The following is a 24,966-nucleotide window of genomic DNA, read 5'->3' on the forward strand; positions in this document are numbered from 1 at the left end:
GGTATCAATAATATTTCCCAGGGTCATGTCTTTATTGTTTGTTAATGTGGGTGAACTTTCAGTGAGAACTTTTTATAAGAGAATCTTTTCTAAGAATATTAAATCAATGGGAACATTGATTGGATATTACATTTTTTTTTTATTTTTAAAAAGTATCTCCTTTGGGCTTCCCTGGTGGCGCAGTGGTTGAGAATCTGCCTGCCAATGCAGGGGACACGGGTTCGAGCCCTGGTCTGGGAAGATCCCACATGCCGCGGAGCGGTTAAGCCCGTGAGCCACAACTACTGAGCCTGCGTGTCTGGAGCCCGTGCTCCGCAGCAGAGAGGCCACGATAGTGAGAGGCCCGCACACCGCGATGAAGAGTGGCCCCCGCTTGCCACAACTAGAGAAAAGCCCTCGCACCGAAACGAAGACCCAACACAGCCAAAAAAATAATAAATAAATAAATAAATAAATACGTATCTCCTTTATCCATTACAGGATTCTAAGTCTCCATGCATAGAAATGTTCAAACCATATATCAGAGTTCAAGTGTATTAAACTGTGCCCATGGAAGTCCACAGTAAAGGTTAGGTTTGACTAGGATTCGCACGGAAGAAGTCAGGTTTGGACATTGGAATTCAAATCTAGTGTTCTGTCCATACCTAATTGATGTGAAATGAAGACATGGATCTCTGACCTCTAAGGTAGCTAGAGTCAAACCATCTTGAACTTGAGTTGGTTCAAATGATCCTTTAAAACTTTTTCTCCTCTTCCATATGATGCTTTAAGACTCACAAGGACACTCCAGTTTTAGGAAGTTTAATAATATACCCCAAATCGAGTCAGAGTGCTTTATTTAATGCTAGTGTATACTGTGTTAGTTTACTCATGGATAATTTATCTATTTGCAAGTCCTTTCATCCTCTCTAGGAACAAATTCACTTGTGTGAATTTTCTTTAAAACCAAAACAAAGGAGTTAGTAAATGATTAATAAGGATTGTACAAAGACTGAGACAAGAGAAGCGACTTAAGTGCCCTTACATTCTTATTTCTCAATAAAATATTAGAGTTCAGATCTGTCATCAAGTTCAGTTCAAGTCCAATAGGAACTTGTGAATACTCAATGTTTTTATTAAGATTTTGTAACATCGTAAGACTCAGTGGATATGGAAGTTGTTTGAAGATTTTCTCCATCATCAACTCTTCTATTAATAGTACAGAGACTTGAGAAGCCAACACCAGATGCTCACTTGTGAAAGAGATCCATACTTGTGGGACGAATGTTGGATACTCGTTAAGTTCTGGGGTTGAAGCCTTGCTCATGTGGCTTATAACCGTGAACTTAGAAAACTTGTGAGATTAGGGCCATAGCTAAATCATATACATTTTATTATGGTCAGTACAATAAGCATAGCTCAGGTCCAAGCTTTTAGAGAAATCAAAACGTTAAGGCCCAAAGCTGTTAACAGTGCTTGAGGAAGAGCAGCAAGCACTTCTGTTCCCATCACTATCATTGTCATCATCATTATCATCATATCAACCTTGTGTGTTGAAAGCCCAGTGTGGAGAACTGTGCTAATAATAGTTATAATTTATTTCCTCATCTCTTTAATTCTTAATATTTCAGTTTTGTTTAAACAGCTCTAGGGATCGAATCAATTTAAATTTAAAAAAGGAGAAAGTATATAAAAATGTACTTGGAATAGTAGCCTCATTCTCCTGTCCTGTCAACCAGATAAGCTTCCCCCTTTGCATAGCATCTCTCACTGAAGGATCTCCATTTACTGGATGAACAGTTAGTTTCTGTAACAGTTCTTCACCGAGGTAGGAAAGCAGTGGTCCTTAGGTAGTTTGGTGAGAATCTGTGGTCTTTGCGGGTCTGTGGACACCTCTTAAACCATGTGATACGTGTGTGTGATATGACCATTTTTATACCTTCTTCAGGGCTATGAATTAATAATTTACTTAAGATATTCCAAGTGTTTCTTTCCCAGAACCAGTGGAGTTTTTTCTGTGGATTCTGGTGACGGGTTTGTGTACGTAGTTCTCAGTGTACGTGCCTAGGGGATTCGTAATCCATAGTGTCTTTTGCTCACTAAAGTGGTTCAAGTGCTAATCGGAGAGGCTGAGTTCCACCCTTGGCATTGGGCTCACGTGATGGGTTTGAACCTAGAAGCAGTACAACATATTCTGTTATTTGTAGCCTGTCCTTTATGCTCCCAGCTGTGTCCTCTGTATCGTCAGTCCTTGTAGACTTTACATAGGATCTTGACCCAACTCCTTTGGTCCTCTCCTGTGCACTCTTTTTTATTACTAGGACAATCTAAGGCACAAATTGAGTCAAGGATTTGGTTGGGGTTACTGCCCTAAATAGTGCTCTCCTTCCCCAGGAAGCTCCCTGGGAGCAAGAATTACTGATGATTTCTCTGGTGTCCTCCAAGTCATTTATGATTTATGCCAGAGGCATTTACTGGAGATAGTTAATTAAATGAAAGGCATTTTATAAATTACAAACCATAGCATTACCGTGGTGTTACATAGGACACTCTTGGGATCTTTGTTGGACTTCCTGTGCCTCTAATATCAGTATTCCTGACATGGTTGGAGCATATTCTTGAATAGAACAGTCCCTCCTGCCTAATCCCTTATAGCATAGCATCACATTTTCCCAGCACTTTGTTATGAAGTTTTTCAGACAGACAGAAAAGTTGAAGTTACACAGTGAACACTCCTTGCCCACCACCCGGATCCTATAGGTAAACATTTTGCTAAATTCGCTTTACTACGTACCCCTCCGTCCGTTGGTCCCTCTTCATTTCTTGGCTGCATTTCAGAGCAGCCTGCGGGCATCCATACACTTTACCCCTAAACACTGCAGCATGCGTATCATTGTGTGGTTGCGGTTCTGACATTCTTAGACCTGCTGTCAGATTTGCTAAGATTTTGACATTTATTTTGCTGGTGGCTAGGAAAAGATGGTAAGTTGAATGTGAAATAAGCTCCATTTTCAGACCCGGGAGAGTTTTTGTTTCTAACTACCAGCAAGTGAACAAACACTTTGTATCACTGCCCTTTTTCTCCCACTTTACACGGTCACATTATTTGTACTGTTGAAATTTGGAAGGCCAGTCTAGGAAATAAAGTTGAGAGTCTGGTTTATATGAGTAAAAGCGGAGAATTGGGGTTGAGGATAGCGGGGCAGGAGGTTACCAGCGTGATACCGCTTACTTATACAAGGTCTCGAGAGGGTTTAGTGGCTGTTTATATCACCCAAGGGTGGTAGATTTAATAAACACTAACAGTACAAATAGAGGGTCCTTCTAACCTATTGGTTATATTCCGTGGAAGCCTAGAACTCATAGAAATGTTTCAGAGGTTTCACCAACATTTAAAAATCTAACATGAATTAGATTTCTTTAGAAGTGTATCGAGCTATTTAGAAAGCACTAATAAAAAACAACAGACATACTCAACCGTGTTTTGTAGTAAATTTTAACATACTGGAGAACACTTACTGAATGACTTTAAAATAAGTAAAGGTTATTCATGTCAGCTTAAAATAAAATTTTGAATAACACGTGTTATTCATCAAAGTCAGGATAATATTTCTGTTGTGGGACTAAAGACAAAAGGTCTTCAGTGAGACCATTACACTAAAGCCATGGTGTTAGGGCATCGTCCTGCAAAAGCTGAAGTTACATTTTGGTTTCCAGTTACAGTGAGCACTTATCCATCTGTTATATTTAGATTTTTTTTTTCTAGTACCTTTAGGAATCTGGAAACAGACAAGTATATGCTTTCAACTTGAAACCACCATAAAAGGGGAGAGGTAGCGAAGAGGCCCGGAGGCTGGCTCCAGTGTCATCCCTCAGATGGGGCTGTGTGAATGGATTAGGGAACCTTTCGAAAGGTCTCTCTCTTGGCCCATAGCTCAAACCGCTCAACACAGGTCTGAAAATGCATGGGTGCAATAGTACGGTTCGTTATGAGATTTTCAGGGCTTCTTTGATTACGCCCGAAAAGCCTTACAATGGCTCTGGTAGATTTCTTTCACTTGGAGGCCGCCGTTCTCACTTTGGTCCCTTTGTTCTGGGTGGTACCACATTCTGTGCCTGTATCTAGGCCAGTACCTGCTTGTTTGTAGCTGCAGTTGATTTTTAAAATGTTTGCTCATCTATATTTTATTTTCTCTTAACATTTTATTATGAAGATTTTCAAAGTTGAAATGATGTTGCAGTGAACACCTGTATCCCCAGCATCTGGAGTCGTCTACCATTAACATTTTACTCGTCAATGCATATGATTTTGGGATGCATTTCAAAGTAAATGTGGTAGATTTCACCAGTCAAATAAGTTCATATATTTTACACACTTTGAGTCTGGCTTTTCGAACATTATACAAATGTGCCTAAATTGGCATCGAGTCCTATGAAAGAAGCTGTCAAATAAATGCCCCCTTTTCACTGGGAAAAAATTCCGGAGCCTTTTTTAAAAGTCACAGATTTTCTGGGGAACTTCCCTGGCGGTCCAGTGGTTAAGACTCCACGCATTCACTGCAGGGGGCACGGGTTTGATCCTTGGTCAGGGAACTAAGATCCCCGCATGCTGGAGCACGGCCAGAGAAAAAAGTCACAGAGTTTCTGGAATTCTGGCATGGAGTTGGAAAAGAATACTGGCTTATTTTGAAATCTGAACTTTTTTGTGACTCAGACGTTGCTGACCTCTGATAGAGAAGGGGGTTATACTTGTAAATTTTGTTTTCATCCTTGAGACAGGAGCCAGATAACTTCCAGTTCTTATAGAGAGGCAGGAAGGATCATCTTTTAAAGTGTTACAAAATACATCGTGTTGGTCACTCCAACAAAATCTGTTATATTTGGAAAGCAGGGGAGCAGTTAACTAAGGACTAAATTTGGTCTATGCTGGATCCCATCCCAAACCCTGGTGTCAAGGTGTTAAGTGCAAATTATTAAAAAAAACACTCTTGTTACAATTGGAACCGTGAGACCGTGATGGAGATGAGAGATTTTAGTGTGTGGCTTTTGCCCCCTTTATGCGGAAAGCACTCCCTCCATCCTTGCAAAGCTGCGTCGTCGTTCCCTTTATTCTCAATCCCCAGAACCTTGTCTAAACACTCTCCCTTGGCCCCGGGGCTTGGCTGGGTGTAATTCCTTCTGGAAGTCTTCCCTCGCACTCCTGAGTTAGCTGGCGGGAGATCCCTTAAAAGCATTTCCCCCTATAGGGGCTAATCCTGCAGTTTCCACTTCAGTTCCAGCTGCTATTGCCTGGGTAGAAGCAGATCTCTGCGATGCTTCCAAGCTCTGGACCTTGCAAGAAAATTTAATGTTTAAGAACAGAAAGTTAGGAGAGAAACTCTTTGGGGCGGAGACTAGGTGGCGGGCTGTGGGTGAAGAACTGGGCGGTTAGATACATCGTAAACGTGTCAGTAGGACATGAATTTAAAAATTACCTATAGGGAGTTGTAAAAGCTTAAGCAGCGCCTTCAGACAGACGCACTACTCTTTAAAACCTGTAAAAAGTCCTTGGCACCGTGGAAGGATAATGCCCTTTGGTCTTGGAAGAGACTGTTAGGTTGCAGAGGTTTCAGTTCCTCTACCACCGACTTGCTCTTAGATCTCACAATGTGACTGACTTGTTCTGTGATGGTTTCTTTCATAAGCACTGATAATAAAACTGATTTACTGTATATAGTATAATAGGGACATTTAAAACTATATCTAGTTTCCGTTATAGCTCAAGTTTTTGAATGATTAACATTTAGGTATTAACATTACTCTAATTTAATTTTGTTTGAAAATTGTTGTTTTGTATATGAATACATTATATTCTGTCATTCATATGTACAGTACCACCCTTAAGTAAGTGATATGTCCACAAATCAGTTTAGAAGGTTCATTTCCTGACTGCAAGACAGATGTCTAAAACACATAGAAATTGATTAGACTCTATACCTGTTGCTGGCAGGAAGGTGGAAAGTTTTCTAGATTTATGATTACGACAGGTGACAGTGTGAGCTTCTATTCTTAGTTTGACCTTGTTCCCCTCTCTTAAGGCAAGACACTTAATCTTCTTAACGTCTCAGTTTATCCATGTGTAACACCTGTACTCTTCTTTCATGAAAACAGTACCTGGTTTATATTTGATAGCATTTGAGGACTTGATATAGAAGGTGGCATCAAGGTTCAAATTACTCTGTAGAAACTATTTGTATGTTGAATGATAATCTTGACAAATTACTAATTACTACATTTAGAAAGTTACAACTCTGGAGGGAATTGATATTTGATATTGTTGTCCTGTGTGTTCTAAGTTACCATCATAACAGTAGGAAAATAAACCCTGTCTTGGCTGTGTTACAAAGGGATAAACTCACTTCTTCAAGTGGTTACTAAATCTCCAGCCCTTTAGACAACAAATAAAAAGTGCTCCTTGTTTTATTTAATTTTTCTGGAAAAAAAGTCTTCTGACTAACCCTGGCTTAATTTTTTCTTTTGCTGAGAGCTTGCCAAGTTGTTCTCTTTGTAAAGAATGAAGGATAAACCATGTCAGTTACTTAAAGCAGCAAAAATTACCCTCTACAAACGGGCAGGGGAGTATGCTTTTGATTTTCAGATCAAAGCAAAGAACCAAGATTATGTGGAGCTAGCTTATAATAGATTTGTACCCAGCTACTTGTGCCTTTGCAAAGAATCAAACGTTAACTAAATAGCAAGAGGATTAAATAGCTAGATGCTGAGTAAAACTAAAATACCCATATGACTATTTTTTAAATTCTATATCCTTGGAAGTTTAGGCTAATGTGAGAGAGATCGCCAGTCTTTTCGCAATGATCTGCTACTAGATTTTATGGTGTATGGTGTATAACTGTGTATGTGTTTACTGTGAAAATTTTGTAAGTCGTGTGAAAAATGAAATCCACTCGAAAAATTAGAAGACACTGTCTACTTAGGTACAAAGCCTGATTTGTATATATATTTTTTCTTTTACAGATATTTTATTTTGACATTACTTTTCAGTTCATACAGTACTTGGACACACATGATTTAATTTGGTTCCCAAAACCAAATTAAATCCTATAGGGAGAGCAGGACAGGTATTCATGTCCGCATTTGATCGATGAGGAAGAAAAAATAACTTGGCTTGTGAGTAGGTCAACAGAGTCAGGGATTCCACCTGGGATTTTTGATTCCATATCTGTTGCTCATTCCTTGAGTTACGAAACAGTGAAGCCAACCAAACGTTCACTGTTCTTTTCATTAAATGCCAGCTTAAAATGAATTTAACTTTTATAATGTTGTCTCTGTTTACTTTGACAGAATTAACTTGTAATTGATTTTGCACTTGCTAAAACTTTCAGAATTAAATGTCCTGTTTCACAGCTCCTGAATTCGTCTCTTCTCTGTACACTTCCTTGTCCAATACGATCATTGATGTAGCGTGTATTTAGCATGTGTTTCTGACATTAAATGAGTAGACTGTTGGAAGGGAATTGAAATGAATTAGCGGTATAGTTTTTATTATACTCCTGGTCCTCCACACTGACCTGCTGCAACACCATGACTGAGGACCCCTATTTTAACACCGAACAAAAACTGCTGGTAGACATACTCTTTAATGATTTACATATATTATGCTGATTTATAAACATGAACCCCTTTTCCCGAAACCCAAAGAGTTAATTTTTTAAATGTTCACTGTGAGATTGGAGTTGGGGTACAAATGACACTTCTGTTTCTTGTTTGTCGGAGAAACAGGGAGGTACAATCTAAGTTGCGAAATCAGTGACACACAGAGCACGAGTCACCTGGCTTCCGTTAGTTATGCGACCTTTTAAAAACCAAGTGCCCGTTTCAGAAAAGAGTGACTTTTGAGACGACAGACATCAAGCTACTCTTCTTGCAGGGTTCATTTAAAGCTCTGATGCAGACAGAGCTGGAAAATCCCTGACAGGTTTCCATAAGGAAGGTGTGCAGTGTTGCCTTCCAGGCAGGCGAGGTGAAGGTCAGCCTCGTGACTCAGCTGCACCAGCTTGGTGCTGAGCATGGGCACCCGTGCCCAGCCCAGCTGGCTTCAGACCCTGGCTGAGAAGCCACCTTTCATTTTGTTCAATAGATAAAGAAGAGAATGTGAACACTTGAAAGTCAAATACCATAGGTACTTTATAGCTTTTCCACCTAAAGACTTGATGAACGCTAAGCGCCTCCTTAGTCTCAAGGGGTAACGTCTCCGTTGTCACCAGTGCATCACAGTGCGCCACAGTGAGCACGTGTGTACGTTGTCAGGATAAGCGTTTGACTCAGTTTATTGTCTTGTAATTCATTGGCCAAGACTTGTGGTTTGGTGCAAAGAGCACTCAACTTGGAATTAAAAGCCACTTCCTGTCTGGGTGGCTTATTAGCTGAGGGTAACCTTAGCATAGTTGGCATGGGATTTCCAGATGGCGTCTTTTCTGCCTGAACAAAAATAATCTACCACTTCAGTAAGCCTTGGTGGGTGCTTCCTGATCCACTTGAGATCCCTTCATCCTTTTCCTTTCTCTGTCTCTCTTTCCTTTTAAATAAATCACAGCTCTGGTTCTTTGAGTGCAGCTGACCCTTGTCAGGTATTAGGGGAAGGCAATCTGGTCAAACTCACTACAGCACTTTTTTTAGTTGATTCATTCCATCGTTTTAAACTTTGTGTATTTCTTACATCATTGTTTGTAATAACAGGCTGGAAACAACTTAAATGTCTATCAGTAACGAACTGTAAATTGTGGTCCATCTACACAGTTGAATACTATGTACCTGTTACAAAAGTGGAGGCTCTTGATGTACTAACATGGAAACTCTCTAAAATATATTGAATAGAAAAGGCAAGCTGTAGAAGGGTATGTATAGTATATCACTGTTACGTTTTTAAAAAAGGAAAAAGAAAAAAGTGTACATGGCCACCTACTTTTCATATGCCCAGTACCTCTGGAAACATAAGACACCGGTATCATTGGTTCCTGATGGAGAGGGGGGAAATAGGTGTCTGGGGCCGGCAGGAGAGGAAGACTTTTCACTACCTTTTCATCAATAGATATTTTTAAAATGCAATAAATCCACGTGCAAAAAAGAATGTTCACAGCAGCATTTTTCATAATAGCTAAAAAGTAGAAACAATTCATGTCCATCAACTGGTGAATGAATAAATGGGGTGTGGTATATCCAGACGATGGAATATCATTCAGCAATAAAAAGGAATGAAGTACTTACACATTTACAACATGCATGAGCCTTGAAAACATGCTAAGTGAAAGAAACCAGCCACAAAGGGTCACACATTGTGTGATTCCATTTGTATGAAAATGTCCAAAATAGGCAGATCCCCAGAGACAGAAAGTAGATTAGTGGTTGCCAGGGGCTGGGGGAAGGGGAATAGGGAGTGACTGCTGATGACTATCGAGTTTGTTTTTTGATGATGAAAATGATCTGTAATTAGATAAGGCTGATGGTTGCACAACTTTATGAATGTACTAAAACCCACTGAAGTGTACACTTTAAAGGGATGAATTTTATGTTGTGTAAATTGTATCACATTAAATAAAATAAAAAACAACTTGGTGAAGTCATGAACATGGAAACTTTAAGAATCACTGTGAGCATATTAAACAAGGAACAACTTTCTTAAGTTTCCACCTAAGAAATCTTTCCGTTGTAAAATATTTTACGTAGTATCGCTGATGACGCCGGAAGACTTTGTATCCTTTAGCTACTTTCACTAACACCCACCAGGGATCTTTTTATTTTCTAGGGGAATATTGTTAACCCACATGAAGCCCTGGTTGATTGAATTTTAAGCAAAATAGCCAAAAAAAAAAGGATTTACAGTTATATGAGATGGAGAGATTGTGGCTGCAGGCCTTCCCCACTCCCTGCCACGAGGAGAGAAGGTTATGGGAGTTCTTAAAGGAGACTCAGAATCTTTGGAGCAGCTGCCCTTCCTCTCCCCGCAGCTGATGTCAGAGCAACTCCTGCCCCTAGCCTGCCTCGCCAGTGAGCCGCCCCACACCCTTCCTTGGGTTCTCCTGGGTCAAGCTGAGTCTCAGGGTTTGAGGAGCCATTCCTAATAGGAGGGGGTTAGCCTTAGGGCTCTCGGGTGAGATCGGTGGACCTGACTCTGTGACCTCTCTTCCCCTAGTCACGGAGTGTTCACAGGTGCTGGGCCGTTGCCATCATAGCATCGGCCTGTCCGTAGGTTGGTCAGATAACAGTCTTCTGTCAGTCTTCCCAACTCCAGGTGCCTAAACCTGAGCTCATCTTGGGGTTGGGCATGGGGGGTTGAGCACAATGTATCTTTGCTCAGGGGTGGGGTAGACGACGCACATCTCAGTTCTGCCGCCCTGAGACTTTCGGCCTGACTGTGCTCACTCAAGCGAAGTCTCTCCCCAAGCAGCCTTACCTCAGCCGAGCTGCTGAGTTCTCCTTGTAAGTGGCCTAAGAAGATAGCGTCTTCAGATGCGTGTCCTTGGCATTCATTCCGAATGAACTCATGCGATCCAAGACTAACCTGTGTTCTGGCCGGAGCTGTGGCTCCCAGTGATACAGGCAGCCTCTTCTCACTGTTGATCTTCATAGGCCATTTGAAGATCAGAGATGTGAGCCGCAGGGGGCCTACCTCGTTAATTAGCCTCATCGAAGCAAGGCCTTATTCATCGTGTAGGAAGGTCTGATCATCCATTGGGCTCACTGGGCCCTTACTTGTAGGAGGGATGTAGGGAAGATCCCTCCCCGGCCCAAGACTGAGCAGGAGACCTAGACCTAGTGGGTCTTTTATTTTCACTAGAGGATCGAAAGGGCAGAGTTTTGTTCTCCGTAGGTCTCCGTCATGTGTTCATAAACCCTCCTTGTCCATATGGGAGGTACAGCTCTCCCCTCTGGGCTGATTCCTCTGAGTTCCTAGGACTTTCAGAATTGTTCTTGGGTGCCCCAGTCATTCTCAGGTCGGTAATCCTTGCAGCTGGGCTCTGGGCCAAGATCCTGAGCTCTTGTCTCTTTCCACATATCCCCTGTGGATTGGTAAACTTGAGGATAAATTCCTCTTTTGCAGGAATCTGCTTCTTGGGACATCCGTATTTTTAGAGTGAAATTGAATAAATAATAACACGTTGTGCTTACTGTGTGCCAGTCACTGTTCTAAATGTTGCCAGTATTTACTATTTCTCATGACAGCCCTGTTAAGGTAGGTACTCTTGTTATCCCCATTTTAAAGATGAGCAAATTGAGTCACAGTGAAGTTAAGTAATAACTTGCTCGCACACAACCACTAAGTGGTGGAGGCAGGAGTCGATTCTAGACATTCTGGCTCCAGAGTCCATGCCCTTAGCCACTATGCCGTATTCCCTTGAAACTTTATAAAACAACCCCATATTAAACCCAGGGCAAATTCTATGTTATTTGTCTTAGAACAATGTTGGTTGCTCAAACAATCTCATATAAAATTAAGACTTGAATTTCTTTCGTGGAAGCCTTCAAAAATAGTCATGGTCCAGTCTAAAGCATTTCGCCTGAGTTCCATTGAATGCAGTGATCACCATCACTGTTCATTGGGTTTCCCTACCTCCGACAATCTGGTCTTGTTTACACTCGGTCCGTAGTCACATGCTTGTTCTCTTTGATTATCACACTGCTGGAAAACCAACAAGAAGCGTTGGAGTTTGAGGTGAACGTGATGTAATCTCTCCGAGTGCGTGACCTGTGGTGGCTTCTGCCACTCCAGCCACAGACTCCTTCTTGGGCTGTGTTTGCTGGACCTCGTGTCCCTGTCGTTCTGTTCGTGTGCTGCCCGCCTGGCCCGGTGAACGTGCTGCTTGACTTCCAGAGCTTTGAAACGACTCGCTCGTGCTTCTGGAGTGCCAGCTGTTCCAGGGAGACCCTCTGCTCCTCCATCGACCGGGTCCTGCTCTCTCGGCCCCGTATCAGCTGCCGCTTCCCACTGAGCTCGGCTGAAGTGTACGGTCACTTTGACTAGACCCTGGCTTTGCGTGAGAGAACCTGCGAGGTGTTTTCATCCACAGATCGTAGAGCGGTCCCTTAGTCTCGGTGTCGGTGACTCAGGCACCCAGCCTCTGCCGATGATGACCAGAAGTCAAGGGACCGTGACCCCCATTGAGCATAAATAAACCCGCGTGCAGGTTTTCCGGCGACGTGAGTAGAGCCCTTGCTGGCGGCAGCGTGACGTGCCCGGAGCGGCGCCCTGGGGGGCCCGACACCCGGGTTCCAGACCTGAAGCTGCTGCTAATGCAGCGAGGAAGTCACCCCCCGCCTCTGGGCCTTAGTTTCCCGTCCGTAAGATGAGGCCTCTGCGGTCACTTCCGACTCTGTCATCATGCGGTCTTGATGAAGGTGGAGCCTGTGCCCCCGTGCCGCGTCCTCCCCGTGCACAGACGGACGGGGCAGTAACCTCACGGCAGGGCGCACTGGCCTTTACCCCGTCTCGCCACTGAGTTTCCCGGTAATAGTGCCTGTCCTCGCCAACAGGGTAGCTCTTCCCGCAGAAAGATCTTCACGTTTGCTCTCCCAGACATGAGTCACTGTGGACCAGCACCCTCCTGGGTCAGGCAGACGAATAATGGCCCTTGGGGAAACTTGGCAGATGGGGACCAAGTGAGGCTTTCAATCCTCCAGAAACCCGATTGGCCCTGCTATCAAACAGTCAACCCTGTTGCCTGACAAAATCTAGACTTCCTGAGTGATGCCCAGATCGCGGCTTGACGCCCTTCCTCCCCCTGTGCTCCCACACCCACTTCTGTGCCCCATGACCAACCCCAGAGAACCACTTGTGTTTCCAACCTCTACCCTGAATTCTGGGGCTTTCCCCTGTTTCGGAGTTGAAAGCACCAGTGCATAATGAGGGGATGTAGTAATTCCAGTCCTTTGGTACATGAGCACAGGTTGTATGTTACTAGTTGAGATCTCACACCCCAAAGCAGGGCTCGTGAGTTATTATGATCACACCTCTGGTCAAGGCAGTCGGTCCCAGGTAGCAGAATTAAGAGTAAGGAGATGGAAGCTTATTTGATTTGCTGTTCTGTCCTGTTATGGATATTAATCAGCTGGCTAAATTATAGACTAGGGTCATGGAATGTTTAGCTCTCAAGCATCTATCAGAGGCTTGAAATGTCCATAACAGGTGGGCTTGGTGAATGCCAGGAGTTAGCATGATTGAAAGGGTGTTTTGAGTCATGGCACATGGCAACGTGGAAATAAAACAGATATATCACAAGTGGGTGGTGGTGGTAGAAATAGACTGGAAGAGAATTTTAACACCTAAAATATGACAAAGATTTATCCCTACAAGCTTCTCCGTTTCATGAAATATTCGTTTTCCTCTGATCTGAAATTCTGTATTTGTATTGTGTATTTCCTTCTAAAACTATTTCTGATTTCTGTTTCGTTTCTCTTATCACTTTCTCTTTATTTCCTCTTTTAAGTGCCACTTCAAATATATATTTTTAAATCTGAGATCATCATAGTGGCTAACTTTGAAAGTCATTTGTTCATGTTGTCCTGATGGTGATTTCTGGTTAGAAGCCCACGGAAATATCTCTCGGGTGCGGTTGGTACAGTTCCTACATCTTGGCAAGAGTCTAGGAGCGGTATAGGAAGGGGCAGGCTTTGGGGACAGGAGACATTTAAAACTGTTACTAATCATGGAATGACATTTTCAAAAATCAAATGGCAGAGGCCACGGCACGTGTTTAAATGCTTAATCTCTGAGTCTTACACGGAGATTTTCTAAGCCTGGGTGAATTGTGAAATGAACAGGCCTTCACTGGAGTGAATTAGCACTTCCAAGGTGCTTGGCCATTTCCAGGGTCTTCTGTTTCATGTATCTTATCTCATTTGTAACAGGTCTTCCCCTTTCATAGCCACCCTTTCTCCTTCGCTCCGAGATTCAGAGGCCCTTTGGGGAGGAAGAATTCCAGGTTTGCTTTCATTCGGGCCTTACCTGATATAATTGCCCCTCGTGTGGTTCGAGGGGGTCCCCTCGTTTTATTCTTTGACTGGTGGTGACACTGAGTTGTGACACTTAAGCGGTGACTATGCAAAATTTGGCTACTCGGTAAGAAAAAGTACCCTTTCCCACTCTGAAGGTTGACAGGAACATGAGATGGCAGAAGCTGTCCTGGGCTTTTTCTGGCAAGAGCACATAGGACAAGAAATACTCTGGAGTGCTCAGCATGGAATCGCATCGTGTCTCGGTGCATTACTAGGTGCCTTAATCTCGCGGTTGGAGTCGCTCGGGAAAATTGTCGGTGGAGGGACCGGGGAGTCTGACAAAGTTATATTGAGAAAACACTTGCCGTGTGTTAATGCATTAGTAGTAGGCATGGGGAGAAGAGGAAGAATGGAAGAGAAAAATTAAGATGAAACCACTGATACATCCACAAAGACTCCATTCCAGCTTGTTATCATTCTCTTGCCTCTGGCGGCGACTCACAGCCAGTAAGTGAACCTGAGTAAGTTTTCAGATTTCTTCGGAAGAAGAAAACCACAGTCAGGGGAGAAGGGTGACCACCAGCCAAGCAGTGAGTGAGGAACTCCCAAGATGTGGGCCAACTAGGTCACTGAATTTGTCATGTTTGACTCTTAGGTTGCACCCCTTTGAACTTTGGAAGTTTGATCCTCCCAGTGGTATTTGCGAGGTAGAGATTCTGAGGTTCGATTGCAGGGCAAGAATCCCCACAAACATGATTCCACTGGAACCTCACCCTCATCCCTGTTTCTCTCTTGGCTTGACAACTTGGACCCTATTAAAGGGGCTTAGTTGTTGACATCTCAGAAGAACCTCCTTATAAAGCCCAAAATAAAGTGCCGTTTTTCCCCACACCGGCTCCGCCTCCCACGTCCCCCATCGCTTCCCCGATCACCCAGAATCACGACCTCAGAGGGGTCACGGCTCCTCCCCCTCTGACATACCTAAGCCGTCCTCTTGGTCCTGCCCCACAGTGTCCCTTCCAGCTCTCCTCTCCGTGCCCACTGCCCTGGGTGCCCTCATTCAGGCTGTTGCCCGCGCCATTCCTTGCCAGGCTGTGCTCTCCCCTTGCATGTGGCTGTGTGTGCCACCGTGCTCTCGTCCTGCGCTCCCGCCTGCAGGGGATTGCATCCTGCCTCTGGAGCGGGCCCTGTTCTGCTCGTACCTTTGCTCACACTGTACCCTTTCTTGGAATGGCCCCTGCCCTTCTCTGCATGCTGCAGTATCCCCCGTTCTTCAGGGCCCAGGGCACGTACCATCCCAGCCATCTAGTCTTGTCCGATCCCCCAAACCCGATGTGATCTCTGCCTGTGATAAATCTCGGCACCACTTTCCATCTGTCTTGTCATACTCACCGTGCTGTGCCTTGTGTGCTAGTCATCTGTACGTTGATCTTGGTACACTGCAAAGGAAGGACTGTCTCTTATTCTTTGTGACCAGCAAAACATCTTGCACTGCACAGTAGGACATGTGTTCAGCAAGTGTTCTTATAAAATCAACGAATGGGTGGGGTGGTACTATCTACAGGTCGAGCCAAAGGCGGATTAAATGTAAGTGCAGCGTGGTTGGAGGACAAGAGTGTGTAGATAACCTGAGGCAAGTGGAGTCTCGGGGGTTCTCAGGCGAGAGGGGGCCGAGGAGCTGTGATGCCCGGCGCTCACTGAGAAGTCATCCTGATGTTCGCTGGAGCAGGGGAGGCCGGAAGGCCCGAAATGCGGCCTTCAGACGCTGAAGAGATTTGTTCCTGAAACACCAGCCAGCCCCACCAACAGCATATGAAGGTGCTTTGTAAACAGTACAGTGATTATTAGGGATGCTGGTACACACATAACGTGTGATGTGAAACGAAGGTGGCTCAGACGCTGACGAAACCGGTGCCCATTCGGGTGTCTGCTGAGGGACCGTCAAAGTTTCTGAACCACTGAGCCCCCCACTCTTCTTGCTGAGAAATTGATTTTCAGCTGACAGAGGGCCTTCTCTGTTTTGGTTTTGTGAAAGTTGCAGCTTTGTGACTTGAGGACATGGGCAGTGGGGACAGATGTCAGAGCAGGTGCTGGTCATACCGCATGAAGTTCTTCGGGAGGCCGACTTCACCTGGTTGGTGCAGACTGCAGAGTGAATGCTGTCGTCGTCGTCCGGGCTCCCGGCTCACCCCGGCTGGTCGGAGTGGCTAACTGATGAATGGTCAGAAAGCAGTCCTCTTGTTTTTGTGTTTTTCCTCGTGTTTCGGGCAAAAGAGATTTCAGTTTATTTGCTCATTTTATATGGCTCTCGGTCTGTCCGTAGTCCGTTGTCACCTTTCACTTCGTGGAGGAGAGCCTTGGGCGCGCTGAGCTTATCGTTCATGGCATGGCGAGAGGGGCGTTTAAAAACACCTCAGCTCTACCTAAAAATACACCTCACTAAAACCGAAAATTTAGTAAAGGTTAATCCTCTAATAAATTAAGAGCGTTTCCTCTGGGTGAAAAGTTTGAGTTTGTTTGAGGGGCGTGGCGTCGTTCAGACTGGCCGGTCTCCCTGCCAGAACGCAATCAGCCGAGATAAGCAAGAGGCCGCGGAGGCGCGCTGGGAGCGCAGTGCCCCTTCCCTTCTTTTCCCAGGCTTTCTCTCCTGTTTTTTTATTTTTATTTTTTTGACATGTAATAAATCTGCCTGTAACGTCCGGGGTTATACTGTTATATCATTTTCCAGCTAACTAGGAGTTACCGACAGTTTTAGCTATCTTTTAGAATAACTTTTTTTTTTAAGTTGAATGCATACCATACTTTAATAATCCAAGACAGTTCAGCTGTTTCTCTTGAGTATGTTTCATATAACCCGTATATAACAACATTGCTGTGTTTTTAGTCAGTTTTACATTTAAGGGTCCAAAATATATTTAGAATAACTTTTCATTAAACGTTTGAAGAGCATAAGAGCCGTGAAGCTCATTGATTCATTCATCGTGAAGCGTGTATCGCTTACCTGCTGGTTCTGGGAGCAGGAAGCCAAGTAAAGCATGACCCCGGCCCTCAGCCTGGGGGGAAGATGCATGAAGAGGGTGACACCAGTGACAAGCGCTAGGCGAGACGTGGCCTGACCCGGAGCGCAGGTCGTCCCCTTTCCTTGAAGTTCAACGGCTTGAAGCCACTTTTGGGTTCCAGGTGGGACCACGTTTCCGTTTCATATGTGACTTGATTAACAATTTCCACGTCTTTTAATTCATTTTTTTCAACATAGAGTTTTTGCGGGGAACAAATTGGGGAAGAGGTAGGGAGAGCGGGGGCGGGGAGCATGTTTGCGATGTTAAACAGGGTGGCCGAAGAAGACGGCACTGCAAAAGCGACTTGGAGCAAAGCCTTGAAGGAAGCAGAGGAGCAGCCGTGAGAGGCTCCGTGCTGAGGGGATGGCCGCCAGGACCCTGAGGTGGGGCGTGTCTGGAGGGCGCAGGGGCCAGCAAGGCATGAGGGCGAGGGGGGCAGGGATGAGGCTAGAGGAGGACCCGGACAGGGGCTGGTGGGGGGGACTCACAGGCCCTCCTCAGAACCTCGGCTCGCCTGGAGCTCCATCCCGATGACCAGCCTCCGGCCACTGGATGACCTGTTGAGCCGTTACAGCATGTTAGGGCGCCATGTTTTCGTCCATATTTTTAACATTCATTGTTCCTGACAGTGAAGAGCGAGAGATTTCGTTTGTGGGACAATGTCTCTTCCTTGGTGTACATAGCGGGCGTGTATGTCTCTCCCTCCTGCCCTGCTCTGACACTAAGGAGATACGAGGCTAGGATTGCTGTCTTCAGTATTCTCCTGATCTCTGGTGCAGACCAAGTAGGACAGAGATAATGCCCTTGATCTGTATATTCATAGTGTCTAATCGCTTTTAATTACACTGGTAGCATAAGTCTGTCTCTTATAGTTACTTTTATCATTAACAGCACAAAAATGAATTCTTCAAAGGACCAAATGCAAGCTCTTTAGGCATATAAAGTGGATTAATGAGGGTGGCTCAGCGTTAAGGTATGCCAGAGCCGAGTCCAAATTTTATTCCGGTACAGGGATCACTTTCTATGTGGCCTCTCTGGCTCTGGAGCTAATTTGGATGCTGAGTAGCCCCACAGGTATTTATATGTAGTGTTTGGTATTTTTACTGGGTCCTATTCTTCTCCCTTGGATCACCTAAAATGGTTAAGAATTTTCTAGTGGGATTAAGGTTGTGATCTCTGGGGAGGGGTGGGCCATCTGCTCTTGGTTATTTTTGTGTTAGCCGCTTCCCCTTAAATGTATGTTCACAACTGAGCCACAGCCTTATCAGCTGGGCTTGAGGGAAGACTGGTCTAGGTGCTGCTCCTGAACTTGGTCTCTAAGCCATGGCTTCCCATAGACACTCAGGTAAAAGCTTCATATTCTTTATCTTCTAGGAAGCACAATTTTATTTGGGCACTGAATCTTATGATTTGTCTAAAAGATACTTTTCGACAAAATGATTTTAGCCTTGTCTAAATAGTAAATCATAGCTCGTCTCTGTTCTGTCCTTGCCTTCTTCGAATGCTGTTTCCAAGACAAAAGATTATTCTTATTCAAGTAAAATCAGCAGTTTGAGTGCCTTATTTTTTTTTAATGTATAAACATACTACTGTATTGTACATTTTCCAGGACATCTTATGAAGCTGAAAGAGACTGTATGAGGAAGGAGGTTTTCTTTGTTGTTTTAGGAAGTTTTTTATTATTTATAAGATACAAATCTTCATCTTGACAGTGCTATAAATCGAATTTAAAGTGTTTAGAAAAGGTCAATCGAATATGGAGCTGGAAGGAGGAAGATTTATAACTAAGAAAGTCCATACTGACTTAGCCACATCTCCTTTTCTCAGAAAAGGAGAAGAACATCTTTTCCATGTTTTTTCTTCCTGAAGAAATTGCTATGATACTTTTGATATGACACGTAGGTTATTAATTGTTCTGATCAGAAAAAGGGGCAAAGGTTCGGAACTTCTAGACCGTCATTACCGTGAGAGTCTTCCTGACATTGAGGAAGCCCCTGGGCCATGGCCAAGACTCCCCCGGGATGGGGACCGAAGGACAGCCAGTTCCCCCAGAAAGCCCGGTTCTCCGGAGTCAGCCTGCTGCCGCTCTCTCCTGCGAAGCCAGGAATGTCGCCGTGGCTCTGCTGCCCTCTGCCTAAGTAACAGTCCCCTTTCGTAGCAACCAGGCACTTCGTCCCATCTCCCAGCTTTCAGATTAAGGGGCAAAGTATTATAATTATCAGCGGCAGTCTTTTGGAAAAATTAATTTTGAAAGCTTGTAACTGCTTGTCAATATATATATATATTTTGCCTGTCAATACTTAAACAATGGAAATACTTTGAGAAATTTCTCTTTCGTTGTTTTAAAACAAATATGCTGTGATGGAATGCACTGCTTTAATGAATCAGTGTGCAATGTCTTCTCTGTTCCCAAGTGTTCAAGAGCTGTCTGTTTTTCTCCCCACCCCCCAGGAGCCATTTAACAAACATGGCACCACACGCCTGAGACTGTGGTAATCGGCTAACATACATATTCTCTGGGTGTAGACAACAGTCAGCTGTAGCAGTTGTTCCAATGGACCTTGAATTCACGTTAACTCCCCGTTTTATTTACTAATTAAATGACAGAATAGGGAAATGTATCTCAAAGGTGACATATTTATAACACACCCAACCTTGATTTTTAAAGTGCACCAAATCGTGACATTATTCTTATAGTAAATCTGGAGGCTATAACTGTGACTAGACAGATTACTGACACCTTCTAGATGATTTTTAAAATCAGGAACTATCATCTTGTGTTACATTAGGTTCATAGGTCCGTGAAAGCAGTTGAGAAAGAAGTGCTCACAGAAAGAAGCCCCACAGTACCCTGAAATGGACTTTGTGTGGACAAAATAGAGGCTCGGATAATTGGATGGATGAGAACCATTTTTAGGGACCGTCCACATACTTGAGAGGACGTTTCAAGGACAAGAATTGATCCTTTTGTTATTGAACACTTACCATCTGCAGAGTTGTGCAGATTTCATTCCTTTACCCTTTGGCTTTTCAGGTTGAGGACGGGGTGGGTGGGAGGGCAGTGAAGTCACCCAGCATCCTCTCCAGGCAGGGGTGTGACGGGAACGGGTGGGCGAGGGGAGCAGACCCGGTGGACTGACTTCCTGAAATAACTGGAAAGTGGTAGTCAGAAGCCTTGGTCGAGGGTGAAACTGAACGCCTTGTACTTTCAATGACCACCAAACGACCGCCTGCTACTTTGCCACAACTAGAAAAGCTGAAAACACATGTTGTGTTGGCTACCAGGTCAGAAGCCCTTTCTCTGCGGTGCGAGAGGCAGAACGTGCTGCACGTATTGTGTGCGACGTTCAGAAAAGCCCTGTGTCAGGACAGAGTGGCTCTGGCGTAGGATCTGCCCGGGGTAAGTTCAGGGGCACGTAATGTTTCGTTTGATCATCTCTATGCAGCCCTCCTGATCCCGGGTGTCATCTAAACCGGGTTACCTGTGACCAGCAAGCCAAAGGAGAGTTGGCGGGGGTTTTCCTAAACGCAGCGTACCGGCGAAGTTGCTAATAACATGGAACTGTTACCTGGTCTGTTTGTAAGGGAAAAACCACTTTCCGATTTTCTGTGCAATTCTCTGAAAGCCCACTTTTCAGTGACTCGTGAGCCCCTCCCTGTCGCAGCTGTGCAGGTGTTTATCCTCTGCGTGGGGCGGCGCCTCCAGGTGCACGCAGGCGCGACTGCTGCGCAAGCCTCCCTTTCGTCAGCGAAGGCTTCGTTCCGTGTGTTGAATGTTCTCATACGTGGAGTGACTAACGTCCTGGTATGTTGCACTTAGCCATTAACAGACCAGAAATAACCTGCATATTTTCCCATTTGAGTTGCTGTTCATTGTTTATACTGTACATTATACCACTCGGGGAAAGCACATAGTTAGAAAAATGCTACCTAGTCATAATACTCACTTTTTCCCTAAATATTCTTATTTTGAGCCACTTGGGCAGGAGGGGAAAAATGAAGATTAGCAAGAAATCCATGAGAGAATACATATAAAGCAGAAACAAGATTATTAAATACAAATTGGATCTTCTCTAATGAGGTTTATAGTAAAAAAAAAAAAAACACAGATGTTGCAATGTTATATTTCTTGTATGTGTACATGATTAAATCGGAAGCCAAACTTTTTACTGAGATACTGAGGTTTATATAGGCCCCTCTTAGAATGTTGGATGTACTTCAGGAATTTTCTGAAAGAGGAAGCTTGTTTATTAAGTGAAGAATGATGTGTCTTTTGAAGCAGGCATAGCAAGAAAATCAGGCTACCATCTTGGAATAAATACCTAAAATTTGACACATTTCCAACTGCATTCCAACCAGCTAAGTCTTATAAAGGACTGTCAGTTAGACATCAGCACCTTAGGGTCACAGGCGCTGCCCCCTGATTTTCTAAAACAGAAATCTTTGTTATAAAATGATTAGTCAGAGAGCTTCCCTGGGGCAAACATGTCCTGGACAAAGGCAGGAAGGGAAGTAGTGTCCTACTGGTATGTATCCAGTGTTTCATCTCACGATTGATGACGCCCTTTCCCAGATAACAGCAATAGGTCAAGGCAAACAGATCTGGAAGTTTTGGAAGGTTAAAAGGTTTTGTATTTCATGTACTTACAAATTGCTAAGGGGGTAAAAAATTATTCCCTAAGAGATACACCTAAGTCTATGTCATTCACTAAGATTAAAGAGAGCCCCAAAGAGGACGTGAAAATGCCACCTTCATTTTTTTTCTCTATTCTTTTATTTCTAACAAGGGGAAAGAAAGGAAAGTGTAGAGCTTTTCTCTCCTCATGAAGTCAGTGCTTAACTGTGACTCATTTGGTGCAGCCCACAAATCAGGGTATTTGCTGTCTTTTAGGAACCTCTGTCAGCGTCGTCATTTATAAGCCGTTTTCTTAGAGTTGTTAACCTCTTAGAGGATAAGTAGTAACGAAATATTTGGCTCTTCTGCACATTGTCCATATTTTATGCAGAGGTCTGATGTGGTAACTATCTCATCAGCAGGAATGTATTACTCCAACTTCTTCCTAAGTACACTGTGTGAAGGTTTGAAATAGTTTTGGACCAAATAATCATAAGGTTAGAAAACCACAAGGTAAGCTCATTCCCGTTGCCCAAAGTTCCACTTACTGGATTTATTGCAAAAAAAAGTACTAAAGTTCATGAATTTGACATCGACATTGTTAACATGCTTTAAGTATTTCCAGCCTGTTTACTTATTAGGCAATAAAGCCTGCATTCCTAGAAGTGCCTATTTTATCTTGACAAATAAGTGTTCGCACACACATGAAAGAGGCTCGAGGCAGCTGTGGAAAGCTGTTCTAAAGGGTGTGCCCTTTGAAATCTGTCACTCATCTGGATACACGCTCTCTGGGTTTAAGTATGCATTGGCGGGGAATATGAGATGACCCTGGGCTTTTCATACTGAAGAAAGAAAAAATAATAATGCCTACAGCTAGGACTCAAAAACACCAAGTGGTGGGACTTTCCTTAGTGGTATTCACTGAATTGCCCTTCTGCTTGGTTTTACGACCCTGCACTGTAGGTGTGATAAAGTGGTGAACAGATTCAGTGACTCCATTTTCAACACTCTCTGGTTCTGCCATGTTCATTGCTGAGCCATGGATTAGTTCATCGTGTGGATGCCTAGAAACTCTTGGGCGAGTCGTGTTCTAGAACGATGAAAATAACCAATGAAGAACTTGGCGTTGGTAAAATAATAGTTTGAAAGTATGTGGTTTTAAGGTGGGAAAGGCTTGGCTGGTAAGATCTCTCTGGTAGTATGAAACCATAGTGGTTTTCCTTCTCTCCAAAAGCTCTAAATGGAATTCACTGTGTCTTCTGGTAGTTTGTTTTTTTGTATGACATAAATACCTGTATTTTTACCATAAAGCTAGGATTCAGAAATACCATGAGACAGAACCATCCCTTAGGTGGGTCTCTGTATGGTACTCTAGTATAGAAATATTTAGAATCCATTTCTTCTTTGAATGACATCAAAAGAGAGTGATAGTAAAATGAGTTGGGTTCAGACTTACTCTAAATAGAGACTTCGGTAAGAGAGGAGGGATTTTCAAATGTGGTCCAAGAAGATAGTCTCTAGCCACGCAGGAAGCCAGCGCTGTCTAATCTTACAAATTCTGACTTCCTGCCAAATGGCATTTAGGACCCACTGATAATTTAATTTCCTGGCACTTACTGTTACCGGAGATTTATTTGGTTTCTCTACACAGCTCTAAACAAGAAAGTAAATCTTCGCTGAGTGCACAATTTCAATATGGAAGAGCTAATAAGACAAGGATTTTATGTGACATGTGAAAGGCCAACAAGAATGAATTAAGGAGAGTGATTTTCAACATTGTATCCCTGTGACAGGCGCTCTTTCCAGTGTACACGGGGGCTAAAGACAGTTTAAAAGCTGCCTTAAGTAAACAGCGCGTAGTTCAAGGAGATAGACCCTGGTTTCATCATGGCTCTACTTTTCCTTTCTAACCCAGTTATGTAAGGGAACACCCCGGTTTTCTTTTGGGGGAAAAGTGACAGTAAGAACCGTTCTGTAGTCTCAGTAAATCTCTGAGCTGGGACACGACTGTCCCAAGCACCTGTCTTCGCACAAGACTGTCACTCCTTGGCTTCAGTGCTCAGGGGTCTGTGTGCGGGAGCAGGAGCCGGCGGGCCTGGGGGTGCTGCCCACCTGCCCTTGTCGGAGGCCGGTCTGAGTGCGAGTCCGCCGCCTCAGCCCAGCCCCGGCGGTGCTCAGACACAGGGTGTGGTTTCCTTAGCTCACTCTGCTGTTTGGTTGCCTACGGCAACAGGATCCAAACAACTTGGACATGTGTTTGTATTAAAAAAACTGGGAATGGGACCCAAAGTGGGAGTCTGGGGCTGGCCAGTTAGTGGAAGAGCTGTGGTGAGTACCGGGCAACTGCTCGTTTCTTTTCCCTCGTTCTTTCTCTCTAAATTACTCCTGGGGTGTTGGCTTGCACAATAACCACGTTTGTGGGTAGTTGGAGAAATAGTCTCTGTTTTCCTGTTTCCTGGGCAAATTAAATAATTGCTGTCTATTTACCCGTGTAAGTTTCTTTCTCAGGGAGAGAGGAGGAAATTAGCGTCTGCTTACAGAAGTTGGGAGCTAATAGAAACTCACATTTGGTACCTCTTTGGTGGCAGGATTAACAGAGTGCTTTTTAGTGCCTGTGATTCCGGGGGCGGGGGCGGGGTGGGACGGAGTAGTTCATATGAAGGCGATGGAGGGGGTTCTTGGAATAACCATTTTCCCCCAGATTATACTTTAAAATTGCAAATGTCCTAAATCGTGTAGTTCATTGACTGTATTGACCCTTAGTTGCTTAAACAAAGGGGGATTTGATTTTGGCGCATCACAAAACCGAATGTCACTGTGACAGATAGTTCACATTTGCAAAACTGGCCGGTATGCGTCAAGCGTGCCTTTTAAATAAGTCCTCTCTTGCCTGATTGCTTGGGCCTCAAAAGTCAGTAAACTATCTTGGAAATATTTCTTTAGGATCTTTTCAGGGATTAAAAAGTGCTCTGGCAGATTTAAAATAAAAGCGGACATTTAAAATAAATTAATAAGCATTGCTTACGTGCCTAGCGTGGTCCAGAGTCAGCAGTAAGTTTCTGTTCAGATGAACTGCATTTTGCAGGGAGGAGGACAGCCGGGCGTCCGGAGGATGCTCTCCCCGCCGAGGAAGTTGTAGGCGGGGGTTCCTGGTTCGGCCTCTAGTGAGGGCCTGGGCACCTCCCTCCCTGCCAGCTGGGCTGCCCGCCTGCAGACTCGGCCCAGAGAGCTGTGTCCTTGTCCTTTGGTGTAGGCTCGGCCTCCCCTCCTGCCTGCCCCGTCCCAGCCCTGCCCTCACTCACCCCACCACTTGGGGCCCCGTGC

General features: G+C 44.1%; 1 protein-coding gene across 4 annotated transcripts in view; it reads left to right on the forward strand.

The window, feature by feature from the left end:
* The window catches only part of FHL1 (four and a half LIM domains 1), a 37,298-nt gene that overhangs the window by 7,506 nt on the left and 4,826 nt on the right, over positions 1-24,966 (forward strand). For 3 of the 4 annotated variants that reach the window (XM_082445409.1, XM_082445411.1, XM_082445412.1), the window contains exon 1: positions 18,218-18,372. The exons of the other annotated variant lie outside the window; for it this stretch is intronic. In XM_082445409.1, the coding sequence (XP_082301535.1) occupies positions 18,351-18,372 (22 nt within the window). In that variant the 5' untranslated portion in view covers positions 18,218-18,350. Of the gene's footprint in view, positions 1-18,217; positions 18,373-24,966 lie in introns of those variants that run through there. 4 annotated transcript variants of the gene reach the window in all.

The sequence above is a fragment of the Balaenoptera physalus genome (assembly GCF_965194825.1).
Source record: "Balaenoptera physalus genome assembly, chromosome: X".
Classification (NCBI taxonomy): domain Eukaryota; kingdom Metazoa; phylum Chordata; class Mammalia; order Artiodactyla; family Balaenopteridae; genus Balaenoptera; species Balaenoptera physalus.